This window comes from Eleutherodactylus coqui, chromosome 6, assembly GCF_035609145.1.
Source record: "Eleutherodactylus coqui strain aEleCoq1 chromosome 6, aEleCoq1.hap1, whole genome shotgun sequence".
Taxonomy (NCBI): Eukaryota; Metazoa; Chordata; class Amphibia; order Anura; family Eleutherodactylidae; genus Eleutherodactylus; species Eleutherodactylus coqui.
The window spans coordinates 186,434,912-186,449,028 of NC_089842.1; the positions used below are offsets into that span (position 1 = coordinate 186,434,912).

The 14,117-nt window shown below is 42.5% G+C and overlaps 1 protein-coding gene across 4 annotated transcripts in view; it reads left to right on the forward strand.

Annotated features, from left to right (window-relative positions):
• TTC6 (tetratricopeptide repeat domain 6) overlaps positions 1 to 14,117 on the forward strand; it is a 252,004-nt gene that overhangs the window by 212,914 nt on the left and 24,973 nt on the right. For 2 of the 4 annotated variants that reach the window (XR_010793217.1, XM_066608455.1), the window contains exons 30-32: positions 5,494 to 5,664; positions 7,475 to 7,700; positions 9,027 to 9,172. Coding sequence is in view for 3 of the 4 variants with exons in the window: in XM_066608455.1 (XP_066464552.1) it covers positions 5,494 to 5,664; positions 7,475 to 7,700; positions 9,027 to 9,166 (537 nt within the window). In the remaining variant the exon portion in view is untranslated. Of the gene's footprint in view, positions 1 to 5,493; positions 5,665 to 7,474; positions 7,701 to 9,026; positions 11,498 to 13,540; positions 14,076 to 14,117 lie in introns of those variants that run through there. The other 2 variants (XM_066608456.1, XM_066608454.1) reach the window with 2 other exon arrangements.

Here is a 14,117-nt window from a genome sequence, read left to right on the forward strand (position 1 = left end):
ATCAGCTGTTGTATGGGTGCTGGTGTGGAGCGGACCTGCTATCTTTATCACACTGTCAGCAATATAGCAGGAGCCGCCTGTCTGTACAATAGCTTCCTGCTCCTCCCCTGCCACCAGAAATCAGCTGCTGTATGGGCCAGGCCGCTCTGCTCCCTGCTCCTCCCCCGCCCCCAGCAATCAGCTGTTGTAAGGGCCGCTCTGCTCCCTGCTCCTCCCCCGCCCCCAGCAATCAGCTGTTGTAAGGGCCGCTCTGCTCCCTGCTCCTCCCCCACCCCCAGCAATCAGCTGTTGTACGGGCCGCTCTGCTCCCTGCTCCTCCCCCGCCCCCAGCAATCAGCTGTTGTATGGGCCGCTCTGTTCCCTGCTCCTCCCCCCACCCCCAGCAATCAGCTGTTGTGCGGCCGCTCTGCTCTACTGCTGTGGCTGCTTTGTATGCAAATGGACGGGTCTGATCTCGGCACGTTCGCTCTATAAGACGCACTGACTTTTTCACCCAACTTTGAAGAGAAAAAAAGTGCGTCTAAGGGTGCCTACCCACTTGCGATTTTTTTTTCCTGTGATGTTTTGCGTTTTTTCTCAAGAGCAATTAGTATAGAATGTGTTCTTGTCCATCTGGGTTTTTTTTCCGTTTCGTGGGGTTTTTTCACATAGGAACTGTCAGTTGCATATGTCTCCTTATTTTTCTCTTAATGCACCCATGATTGTCAATGGAGGGCTGCAAAAAACGCAGTGAAAAACGTGCAAAAAACGCATGAAAACGCCGCGTTTTTCACGCGCGAAAATCGGCAACGCAAGTGGGTAGGCGCCCTTATAGAGCGAAAAATACAGTAATAAATGTATGCATTCAGAATGTACCATTGAAAATAATGCATGCTATTTCTCATACATCCATAAAGCGTATAAAGGTGTTCTCTGGGCTTTAGGGGGAAAAGTTTAACCCCTTAAGGACCAAGCACTGTAAATTTATCGCACTTGGTCCTGGGCTTTAATCCTGACCAATAACAAAACAATGACACAGGATTGAAGCCTTTGCTCGTGCAATTAAGCCAGACACAGCCGAGGACACAAAAAAGAAGGAAGAAGTGTTTTATAACTTCCTCTGCCTTCTCCTTTTCAAGTTGACATAACGCTCAATGAGCACTATGTACTGAAAAGTAAGTGTTACTTCCGCTATGCAACCCGGCGATCACATGACCACCAGGTGCTTTGTGTTATGGCAGAGCTGCAGGGTCCTAGCAGACCCTGCTCAGCTCTGTTAGTGACTAATGACACTATTCTGTGAATGCCCCAGCTATAGTGGAAAAGTATGGGATTAAAAAAAAAATGTAAATGACCCCCATAAGGTTTCATATGACATCAATGGAGGACATAGATGTTAAAAAAGATAGTCACAAAATAAGTAAAAAATAATAATTCAGAATTAAATAAAAATATTTGAAAAATAATGTCCAAAACAAAATGAGAGACCTATTCCCATACTTTATTTTAGGGTAAATATACAAATTTTAAAAATAAACAGAGCTTCTATAAGTTTTTAAAAAATGTCATTTTTTAAAGCTTTTTACCCTTAATAAAACTAAGAACTGGGGAAAAAAGGTTTATAAAATAGCCCTATAAGTCTCCAGGAAAAAAAACGCAGCAAAGATAATTTTGGTAACGGAAGAGAAAAAAAAGGGCAGAAAAACCACCACATGGGTAAAATTCCTAAAATGTGTCCCTAAAGGGTTAATAAACATAAGTCATAAAGGTAAAAGAAAACCTAATTACACACATTGTGTTCCTGATCTTCACTACAACTGCTCCATGTTGTTGCTTCAATAGATATAAACAATATTGTTTTCTGATATGTGAGAAATATAGATGAGCGAGTATACTCGCTAAAGGCAATTGCTCGAGCGAGCATTGCCTTTAGCGAGTATCTCCCCCGCTTGAGACTGCAGGTTCGGGTGCCAGCAGCGGGCACGGAGCTGCGAGGGAGAGCGGGGCGGAACGGAGGGGAGATCTCTCTCTTCCTCTCTCCCCCTGCTCCCTCCTGCTGACAGCCGCTACTCACCGCTCCCCCGCTGACAGCCGCTACTCACCGCTCCCTCGCGCCGGCACCCGAACCTGCAGTCTTGAGCGGGGGAGATACTCGCTAAAGGCAATGCTCGCTCGAGCAATTGCCTTTAGCGAGTATACTCGCTCATCTCTAGTAAGAAACATTCATGATTGTTCATGGACAAAGACATCTTGATAGTCATCTGTCTATTGTGTGTACATGTGGATTGTATGTTTGCAGACATCCATCAGGATTGTAAAATATCTTTTTTGCAGACACAAACATATTGACAATCACGTTTTATAGTTCCTGGCTAGGAGTAACGATCCCCTCGTACAGGAGCATGGGATAACTGCACAACTATCAGTTGCCCTGTTGCCAATCTCTGCCAGATTTACTAATTCTATCTAATAGTGCTAGTCGGTCTTAAAATGCACCAGATGTATCCCAGTGGCTCTGCTGATTGATAAAATGTTAAATCTTTATGCTGTCTGGTCTAACTTTATACCACCTGTTAGTCGGCATAGTTTATTCCAAAAATTGTGTAAAAACTATCCAAGTGTGCCTAAAATACACAGTAAAAGTGGCGCAAACTATGTTCGATAATTTTCAATAGTAAATAAGCTCTAATATATTTTTACTTAAATTGGATTTTCCCATCATATTGAGCTTCTCATTGGGGAAGAGCACCTAGAAGCTGTGAGGAGACTTATAAGACCATCGATGCTCTTCTAAGAAATATGCAATGGCAAGATGGAGCAATGCATCTACAGCACCACCTATTGGAAGGCAGCATTCCTGCAAATCAATGTCAGACCTTTTAACAAGCCTTTTACCAATGACAGGAAATTTGAGCCAAAGCCATAATAATCTTCAGGAGGAAAGAATAACCATGTACAGATAGACTGTTTGCCCTACTGCAGAGGCATTGTTACATCTTTTATTTTTATATTTCCCAGAAGAGCATGGATGGTATTATAAGTTTCTTCACATACCTTCTAGGTGCTCTCCTTAAGGTGATACAATACCCTTCCCGACCTACGTCTATCGGCCTCTCACTAGCAAAGCCAGAAACCTACTGCTCACTGATGAGGGGCAATCACCCTGAAACAGCTGTCCTAGACTAATTCCCAGTCACGGTTACTTTAGCGTGCCAAACCGCGGAGGGGTAGGTGGCAATAATGGCGGCAGTGGGAGCTCCGCTACTCCCGCTCAGGAAAACGAGGGGGTAAATGAAGGACCCGCTTTTATACACTATGCTTTGTCTTTTATTTATCTTTAATCTGTATAGATCCGGTTACACGTGTTCTCTCTTTCTTCTGTTTCTGACTGTCAGTTCATCTTTTCATTATCTAACTTTCTGTCTACATGAATTCTCTCTTACGCTCTCTCTCTTCTCCACACTTTCTGGCTTTTGTACTCACACTTTCTCCTCCCCACCGCACTGGATTTTCTCCCTAGCTCCTGCTTCTGCAAGCTTCTTTCCAACTGTAACAACTTCAACTCCACCCCACAACTGGCTAGCCACTCCCCAAGCTGTTGCTAGGTGATGAAAGACCCAATGATAATGGGGGACCAGTCAGCAAATAGGGCACAGTGGTGGATTGTCAAATAGAATATGAGTGCTAAACATATCAAACATGAATATTTAAAGGCATATACCTACATTCAGGAAGTAACCACATAGACTATGTAATGTACCACTCCAGGACACTATGTTACAAGGCTTTTTTAATGGTTTGACATTGATTTCTAGGCATGCTGCCTTCAAATAGGTGGCACTGTAGAGTCATTGTTCCATCTTCCCATTCCCATCATATTGAGTGACGGCATATTACCAGGATAGGTCATCATAAATTGATCAATGGGTACAACTGTCTTGGCCTTCGCTAGTCTTTAGAATGGCGGGGACATACTGCTAACATTCCTCCTTTTTAGCATTTCACTGCATGTGCTGATGTTCCTGGTCAGCCGCTGTATAGGAAACTGCAACACAGCCACGTAGGGGCAATATTCTGTGCAACAGGTGCCCAGGAGCCACGTACGATCTCCAGTAGAGAACGCCTAGATCTTTGTTCTCAGGATCAGTGGAGTACCTTGATGTTGGACCCCAGAAATCAGAATATTATGGCATATACTATCAATATATAACATTTAATGATGGGAATACCCATTTACAAGCCCTTCTTTTATTGCAGTTTGCCAAAAGACTACTTGTTTTGCTTGATTAACTGCTGAACGGCCTCTTTTAAACATCTTAAAGACATAATTCAAATATCTTGCTCTACTATATCTTCAGCTTTTCCTTCACATATGCGTTCCTTATAAAGCATATTTGCCTTCACATTTGATTACCCTTGCAGAGGAGTGTGTGACGAACGTGTTATGGGCATGAATTATAATAACCTCTTGGTAATCTAATTTGTAAGTGAAAATATTATTTTTGTTCAAGGTGAACTACCTGAGGGAGAGCCAAAAGGCGCATGAATGAAATAATAATCCTCTAAGCGCATTTAAGATTTATGCAGAGCAAACTATGACATGGAAATTACTTTTTCCTTTCACATAAGTTGGAAAACGGTTGAACTGCATAAATTACAGTTTTTGCTTAGTATAGACTGGAAGGGTCAAATATGATGTATTTTTATTAAATTCACTGATTAGAATTGCTACATTTACTCAGGTGAGATGAAATAAAATGCATTTTACTGTCAGTGTATTATGTAGGACACATAAAGGATTGTCCAGGATTACAAAAACATGTCGTCTTTCTTGCAAAAACGGCACACACCAATTCATGGGTTGTGTCTATTATTGCAGCTCAGCTCCTTTTAAAGTGAATGGGACTGAGCAAAAATATCTGACATGGCCTGTGGATTGGTGTGGCACTGTTGAAAGAGAGGAGAGAACTCATTCATCCTGTGGATAAGTGATAAAAAATCTGATTGGTGGATGTGAGACCCCCACTGATCCCAAGAACTGGGGTCCTGGGTCCCCCTTCCTCCTTTCTGTGGGCTCGTTGCACCCTTCTCAGAGAGGAGGAGATTGAACAGAGTAGTCACTGGGCACACACGGCACTTTATTCATTTTCCACGGGACTAGTAGAGATAGACGATCACTTGTACTCAACTATTCCCATCAACCCCTCTGAAATGAATGGACATTGGCATTGCTGATGAGCGATCGCCGCTTCATTCAATCTGATGTCTCTGCAGGTGGGTGCAGTGAGCCCACAGTGACAAAAGAGGGGAATGTAGGACGTTGCCATACACACCCTAGTGCTCTATACTGAATGATACATGGATGTACTCTAGGTATAGAATTTCTCACAATGTAGGGGATTGCTCACAATGCAAATTGGGCATGACATCCTAACCATTTCAAAGCCATGAAGTGCTTGTTCTTCAGACAATGATATGTTATTTTATGCCATTATCCTTTACTTTTCCGCACAGCTTGGTGTTACAGCACAACTTCTGACAAATAGAGGAGTCATCCACCAGTTCATGGGGAAGTTACACAATGCAATGCGGGATTACCAGTCAGCAATTGCAGCCAATCCCAAGTATTCACTCGCTTACTTCAATGCAGCAAACCTATATCTCCATAACCGTCAGTTCTTACAGGTAATTCATAAAATGCTAAAATTCTGTACCCAATGTCTGCCAGCAGGTATCAGATAGGAAGGACACTTATTATAATCATTCAGTACAGGTTATACGTCTCAGGAGTCCGCAGGCACAAATGCATTGTTCTGTAACCCCTTAACACTACAGGACGTACAGCTCCATGCAACATGGTTTCTTACAGCTGGCACTCGCCCACAACAGCTCTTATAAGCCGCGCCGTTCATTGGCGCTGTTAAATCTTTACATGCCGCTCTGAATTCTGAGAGTGGCATTTAAATGCCCTGACCGATGTCTGGGGTTCCTGTACATCCCCTCTGCGATGAGATCGTGAGTTGCCATGTGGGTGTCATGGCAGCCAGGGGCCTTCTGAAAGGCGCCAGGACTGTCATTGCAGAGTTCCTGTCATTGATAGAATGCCTGTCAGACCGCAGGGGTGTTAAAAAAATTTAAAGCTAAGTTTGAACATTTTTACTAATTAGTAGATTGTATAGCGCTGCAGAATAAGTAATCGTTATAAATATAGATTTTTTTTTTTTTTTAAAAAGTCATAAAAGTTAAAAAAACAACCTTTTGCCATATTCATAATTAAATAATCTAAAAAATAAAACAAAAATACATATTTGGTATCGCTGTGTCTGTAAAACTCTGATCTATCCTAGTAATTCATCATTTACTTCACACGGTGAATGTCATCAGAAAAAAAATACAGAAAGAAGCCAGAATCGTGCTTTTTTAGTCACCCGGTCTCTAAAAAAAAGGGTAATAAAAAGCGACCAAAAAGTCACATGTATTCAAAAATAATAATAACAGAAACTACAGGATGTCCTGCACACAATCAGCCCTCGCGCTACTACGTCGATGGAAAAATAAAAATGTTATTGTGGTCAGAATACGGTGGCAGAAAATAATTTAACAAAATGAAATTTCTTTGAAAAAGAATAACAGTTGTGCAGCAAAAAAACCATCTGTTTGTGTTAGTAATCGTACTGACCCATAGAATGAAGTTATCATATCATTTGTGTTACTGCCTGTACACCGTAGAAACAAGACACACTCAGGCCACTTCATAATATATTAACAAATGCACATGTCCACTGCTCTTTTTGACAAGATCCTGTGCCCTGCCTACTATGAAGCTCACCCCAATGGCATTGCCTGAGCTTCCCCTTATTGCGCACTTCCAAGACTCTAATTATGAAGTGCAAATTCTAGATCTTCCTCTTCTTACCTTTAGCTACTTAGACCAAAATAAAAACCTCTTCTTACTACTTTATATTTCTCGAATGATAACTAATCTGTCCTGTTTGTTATGCTAGAAATATGGTAACAATGTAATGTAGCAGCTGTCCATAACAAGGCCATCTGAGAACCTGGGCTTGAGAACCTTGAGGGGAGCTCCTTACCTGAAATGGCAAGAAAGAAGCTTGTACACCTTTCCTTTCTTATGACGTTCATCGTGTGTTTTTTTTATTTTTAATTTTTCAATAAACCAGACGTTTTTCTTTTTCTACCTCTGGATACTGGACCTTTTTGTTTTTACCTGAAATGGGTAAAATGAGTAAGATGAAGCTTTCCTGGTACACAGCCCATCCCTACAATACATTTCTGCTGTTATGCATTGCATTTGCAGGCACAATTCCCCCAAATATTTTCATATTGTGTCATACATTTATTATGTAATTGTGACTTTTCCCACATCTGCTTTGTTCAGCTTCACGGAGTCATTTTAATCATTACCTTGTTTCAGCTGAAGATGCTGATCACACATCATTAATGCACTTCACAAACTAATTTGTATACTTTTCAGGCTAAACACTACTACTCTCAAGCCATAGAATTGGATCCTGAGAATGAATCAGCTGTCTTGAACCGTGGGATCACAAATATGCTTTTAAAACATGTGCAAGGAGCACTGGAGGATTTTCAGAAGGTCATAGACCTCTGTCCAGTATCTTCTGCTGCATATTTCAATCGTGCTACTTTGCATAACACTGTGTGTGAATACCAGCAAGCTGAAAGTGACATATCTCAAGGTAACAGAACTCATCTCTTCTACCCTAATTAAGAAAAAGCACATTTTTCAAGATTTCAAGTAATGTCTTTATTTTAGGGCTCCGGCACACGGGCGCATCCAGGCGCCGATGCACCCGTATTCCTGCAGGATAAGAGGGCCGCACTGCAGGTGCAGACGACTCTCTGCACTGCCGGAAGAAAGAACATGTAACCGGCTCCATTGCCGGTCATGTGTTCTTTCTTCCAGCGGTGCGGAGAGTCGTTAGCACCTGCAGTGCAGCCGTCTTCTTCGTGCAGTAACACTGGCGCCCGGATGCGCCTGTGTGACTGAGCCCTTGAAGTGACTTTCAGATATGGAATTTATTTTGAGACCATACATTTTGTGGTATCCGTAGGGTTATTTCTATCTTATCCGATCAAGCCATAATGCCATATCTTTAGGAAGTGCCATCACTGTATGGTCTGTGAGTGTCTGACTTCTTGGACTCCCACCAATTCAGAGAATGATAGGCAGTAACTTCGATTTAGTGCTGTGTGTCTTACTAAGTTTTTCTTGCATAGCAGCTTTACCAGCCACCCGGCAAGGCAGGAAAAAAGGGAATGGGAGACAGCACTACACTAGCTCTATGACCTCTTCATTGTCATGATCGGTGGAGGTCCCAGAGGTAGGGATATCCTAGGGATATGCCATCACTTTATAAAATGGAATAGCCCTCTAACTATAATCCTATACTACTAGCTTAAACTGAAGTGTGGATTTACATTCCATCAACTATCAAAGATATAACAAAGAAAGGCTGAACAATTCCCTAATTCACATTCCTCCATCTTCCCTGTCTGCATGCATAGGATGTCTTCCAAAACTGGTTTTCTGCTCCATACAAACTAAACAGACAGCTAGAAATACTAAATTATATTATGGATTTGCTTAAGATGTCTTTCACTTTAATTCATGCTTAATGTAGAAATGAGACTATACCTGCTAGGGAAATTTAGTAAATAGACTCTTTGGTCATCATGGTAGAACTCACAGAGGCAGTGGAATACCGAGAAAGACTTTTTTGGAAATATTCACTGAATGTATTCCTAAAACGTAACTTTTATTAAATAGTATTTTAAAACCTCAGGGTGCCTTAAAGACACGACGTAACATAGACAAACATACACATACAAGGGCAGCTCTATATTGAGCTAGTAATAAAAGATGCTAGGAAAAAAAGCCCCATATGAGTGGATAGCTCATGTAACAAAAGGAAGGCACCTATATACGAAATTGGTATACGTTGGTGCCAACCAACAGTAGTACAGGGTTAATGGGGACCTCACCATGCTTTGTTTTTTTACAGCTTTGATTCTTCAACCTGGAGATCCCTTGATGTACAAGCTAAGAGCGGACATAAGAGGAAAAATGGGACTCGCTAAAGAAGCCATTGAGGACTATGAACTAGCTATAGCAATACTGCAGCAGTCTTCCCAGATTCAGTGACTTCAAGTGAGAAGGCATCAGTGACATCATTGACAATGTATTGGTGGCGGCATTTCAGTACACTTGTCTTGAACTGTTCTTTGTGCACTCACATGTCAAAAAGGCATGGGATAGCCATATGTAAATTGATGATGAAGTGACGGGATCCATGGGTATAAGAGCAGAAGACCCACCAGAGTGCCTTTAACACCAAATCGGTGTGTGATCCGATGTGTCACACTATCAATTATTTTGCTGCTGTTAGAGTTCGTGTGTGGCACAGACGCTATTAAGCCATGGTTTTATACTGGTGTGGGGTGTGTTCTCATTGAATGGGATGAGTTCTACTGGTCTGCTTAAACATGTCTAGAAGTGCCCGCTTCAATTCACTGCTTGGTGACAATTTGCAGCCCTTCATGGATTTCACGTACCCCCAGAATGATGGAATGTTCCAGCAAGATAATGCTCTATTGTATGGGGTCCAAGTTATCCAGAATTAGTTTGACAAGCATTCTGGAGAGTTTCTACAAATGGCGTTGTCTGCATGTTCACCCAATATGAGCTCAATCAAGCATTTTTGGGATGTTGTAAAGCCGCATATTTGCAGTCAGATCCCTATAAATACCACAGAGCTAGAGGGAGTCCTACACAATATTCGTTCCTGTCCCATGACTTTTGGCATGTCGTGTATACTCGTACAATTTGGCTCGGATGGATATTTCCATCTCAGACATTTATGGCATATCCACAGGATATGTCTGAGGTGACTGGGATTACAAAAACAGCCAAACTGGTTATTTTACACAGCTTCCATAAGGCCCCATTAAAGTGAACAGGAGTTGTGTAAAAAGCATGTCACAGTAATCTACACAGTTTGCGCATCTCAGAAGTCATGGAAACAGCATAGATTGCTGTGTTACACTGTTTCCTTAATTCCCATTTTCTTTTACGAGTGTTATAAATAAAATATATCTTGTTATTTGTATAGCGCCAACATATTCCACAGCGCTGTGTGTTATGGAAACATAGAACAGACAGTTTTGCTCTTTCCATAACCTGGCCGCTGCATTCAGATTGCAGTCACATTGCATCCATAGTGATGGTACACTGTACTTTGTCCAGTGGCTGCCGCAGGACTTTGACACTGTGGTCCAAACATAGAAGAGCCAGTTTTGCTCTTTCCATAACCAGTCATTGTAGTCAAATGTTGTGGCATCCTTGTCATTGCACTGGAGTGCAAGGGAATGAACAAGAATTGTAACATTACATGGCTTTTGTTTCTTGCTATTTAAATTTCTTGCAAGTTCCAAGTCTTCATCAAATACCAATAGACACCACCAATGATACAATACACACAGAACAGAAACATAAACCGAGCATTCATATTTATACAATCAGTCATAAAGCAGACGTATGTACATGTGGAAAATATCCATCTCCAATACGTCAATGGAAAAACACAATATGTTACAATCTACTTAATAATAATAATCTTTATTTCTATAGCGCCAACATATTCCGCAGCGCTTACAGGACAGGGGGAATAAAAACAAAACCACAGTTACATGAAGTAATCCATTGATGGAAACAGTAGCGGTGAGGGTCCTGCTCCAACGAGCTTACATACTACAAGTAATGGGGTGATACAGAAGGTAAAGGGGCTGGAGATGTGCACGGTATAGCGAGGTGGAGAGTGAGGGATGCTATACACATTGACAATGGTCATGTGGTCGCTGAATCGGGATGACTGCAGCTGCCAGTTGATTACGGCTAGCAGGAACTGCAGTCAGCGAGGACAGGGACCATGTTATCAGGTGGAGTAAAGAGGGTTTGGTTTAGGGCAGGGGTGTCAAACTCCTTTTCACCGAGGGCCACATCAGCCTTATGGTCACCTTCAAAGGGCCGATTGTAAGACAGTATAGTGAGGGCCTGTTCACACAAGCGTATTTGCATGCATAATATGCAGTAAATAGAAGCCATTGATTTCAATGAGTTTATTCACATGATGTATATTTTCATACAGCATGACCTATTTTGTTACTACGCACCCCGATAGGACATTGAAGTGAATGGACCACGCAAATAAGTGGTGAATGCGCAGTAAACCTGTGTATACACTGCATATTTGCACACCATTTCAGTGGGCCCATCTGCGTTCTTTCTTGCGTGCCCAAATATGCAGGCATAAGCAATTTTCAATTGCGCAAATACGCAGCGTATTTGAACGACCGAAATACGATTACGTCTGTGTGAACGAGCCCTAATAGTGACCCTTATAGTGGTCGCAGTAGTCAAAGTGACAGTGATAGTGACCCCAGTAAAAATAGTGATAAACGATGAGATATGACGGCATCCAGGTATATTGAAAAACACAATCCTTTATTCTCCCATGATAAAAACAGCAAGCTTGACAAAGGTCCTGGTTCGGGACCGAAACGTTGCTGTTTTTATCATGGGAGAATAAAGGATTGTGTTTTTCAATATACCTGGATGCCGCCATATCTCATCGTTTATTGCTAATCTTCACGGAAATGGTCTGATCCGTTTGTGGCTGCTGCATCAACAAGAGATCCAACTACAGGTGTGGATTTTGTTTCATTTTGTGCTGCTAGATACCTATTCTATATATTGCCCAGTAAAAATAGTGACTCTGATAGTGGCCCCAGTAAAAATAGTGATTCTCATAGTGGCCCCAGTAATAATATTGACCCCCATAATGTCCCAATTAGTAATAGCGACCCAACCGTGGCCCAATTAGTAATAGTGACCCCCACAGTGGCCAGATTAGTAATAACTACCCCCACAGTGGCCCCAGTAGTAATAGCGAGCCCCACAGTGGCCCCAGTAGTAATAGCGAGCCCCACAGTGGCCCCAGTAGTAATAGTGAGCCCAACAGTGGCCTCAGTAGTAACAGGGTACCCCACAGTGGTGCCAGTAGTAATAGCGACCCCCACAGTAATAATATTAGCCCCCCTCAGTACTAATAACCCCACAGTAATATTATCCCCCTCAGCAATATTATCTCCCTCAGCAATATTAGCCCCCCTCGGTTATAAAATTATCCCGGTCAGTAATATTAACCCCGGTCAGTAATATTAACCCCCCTCAGTAATATTAACCCCCTCAGTAATATTAACCCCCTCAGTAATATTAACCCCCTCAGTAATATTAACACTCCTCAGTAATGTTAACACTCCTCAGTAATGTTAACCCCCTTCAGTAATGTTAACCCCCTTCAGTAATGTTAACCCCCTTCAGTAATGTTAACCCCCTTCAGTAATATTAACCTCCCTCAGTAATATTAACCTCCCTCAGTAATAATAGTTCCCTCCCCAACCCATATACTTACCACCTCCTTGCTGTCAGCGCCGCTCCCCCTCTGCTTGCGCTGAGCCCAGATGCACAATGACATCAGTATGTGCACCCGGCAAGCTTCCTCCCTGAGTCCTCTCCTGTGGAACTGAGGAGCAGGGGACTCGGAAGGAGGAGCAGCGCTGCCGGCATGATTACCAGCGGGAAGCTGTGGCACCCCAGCTGGTAATTGCTACAGCCATGTAAAATGAAGCAGCGGGCCGGATTTGGCCCACGGGTCTTGTGTTTGACACCTGTGGTTTAAGGCATGCAAAAAATCCGAATAATCTAATATTAAAAAAAGGCAACTAAATGAATAAAGTCATAAATAAACATGCTTTCATAGCAAAAAATGCACTGTTTAAAAAAGTTTTGCATAGCTTTAAAGGAGATGTCCCGCGCCGAAACGGGTTTTTTTTTTTTTAAACCCCCCCCCCGTTCGGCGCGAGACAACCCCGATGCAGGGGTTAAAAAAACCACCCGCACAGCGCTTACCTGAATCCCGGCGGTCCGGTGACTTCAATACTTACCGCTGAAGATGGCCGCCGGGATCCTCCGTCTTCGTGGACCGCAGCTCTTCTGTGCGGTCCACTGCCGATTCCAGCCTCCTGATTGGCTGGAATCGGCACGTGACGGGGCGGAGCTACACGGAGCCGCTCTCTGGCACGAGCGGCTCCATAGAAGACTGCTGAAGACCCGGACTGCGCAAGCGCGGCTAATTTGGCCATCGGAGGCCAAAAATTAGTCGGCTCCATGGGAACGAGGACGCTAGCAACGGAGCAGGTAAGTAAAAAACTTTTTATAACTTCTGTATGGCTCATAATTAATGCACAATGTACATTACAAAGTGCATTATTATGGCCATACAGAAGTGTATAGACCCACTTGCTGCCTCGGGACAACCCCTTTAAGTACAAGATTTTGACTATATTTAATGTCTAACTGTTTGATCCTAGTTACTGCCCTAACTTTAACTACCTCCTTACATAACAAGACTGCAATCATACACGGCACTAACATACATGTCATGTTTGTATCTGTAAGGGTGGATTGGCATCTGCACTCGGGGGTTCTGCTTGCCAGCACTGAGCAGGAAAGGGGAATCCTCACAGCCAAGCGGTTATCTTGGGATGGAACCGAACAACGCAGAATGGTCCCCATTAACTATAATGGAGCCCGTTAGTTTCCGCCAAGCTGCCCGGCTGCTGAATGGAGGAAAAGTGCTGTATGCAGAGCTTTTTCTTCTGGTATTTTGAGCTGGATCTACAACGGGACCAGGAGGTTCTAACGCAGGAGTGACACCGGCCTTATCTTATTAATTTTGTCAATCTTTGAGAGTAGTTATGTAATGAGGATCAATCTTCTATTACAATGTTTTTGGTCTAAAAATACAAAAGTATTAGGCTGCCTTCACACATGCAGAATCGGCTGCGGAATTTCGGCTTGCAGTAGTCCTTATGGAAATACCACAGCGTTTACAGTACAAGCCAAGTGAATAAGATTTAGCAAATCTCCTTCATATGTAGCGAAATTTTTTCAGCTGTACAAATGCTAGAAATTAGAAAAACGAATCCTCAGCATGTCGAAATAAATCAAATAAATCTTGTTCTTTGTATAGCAT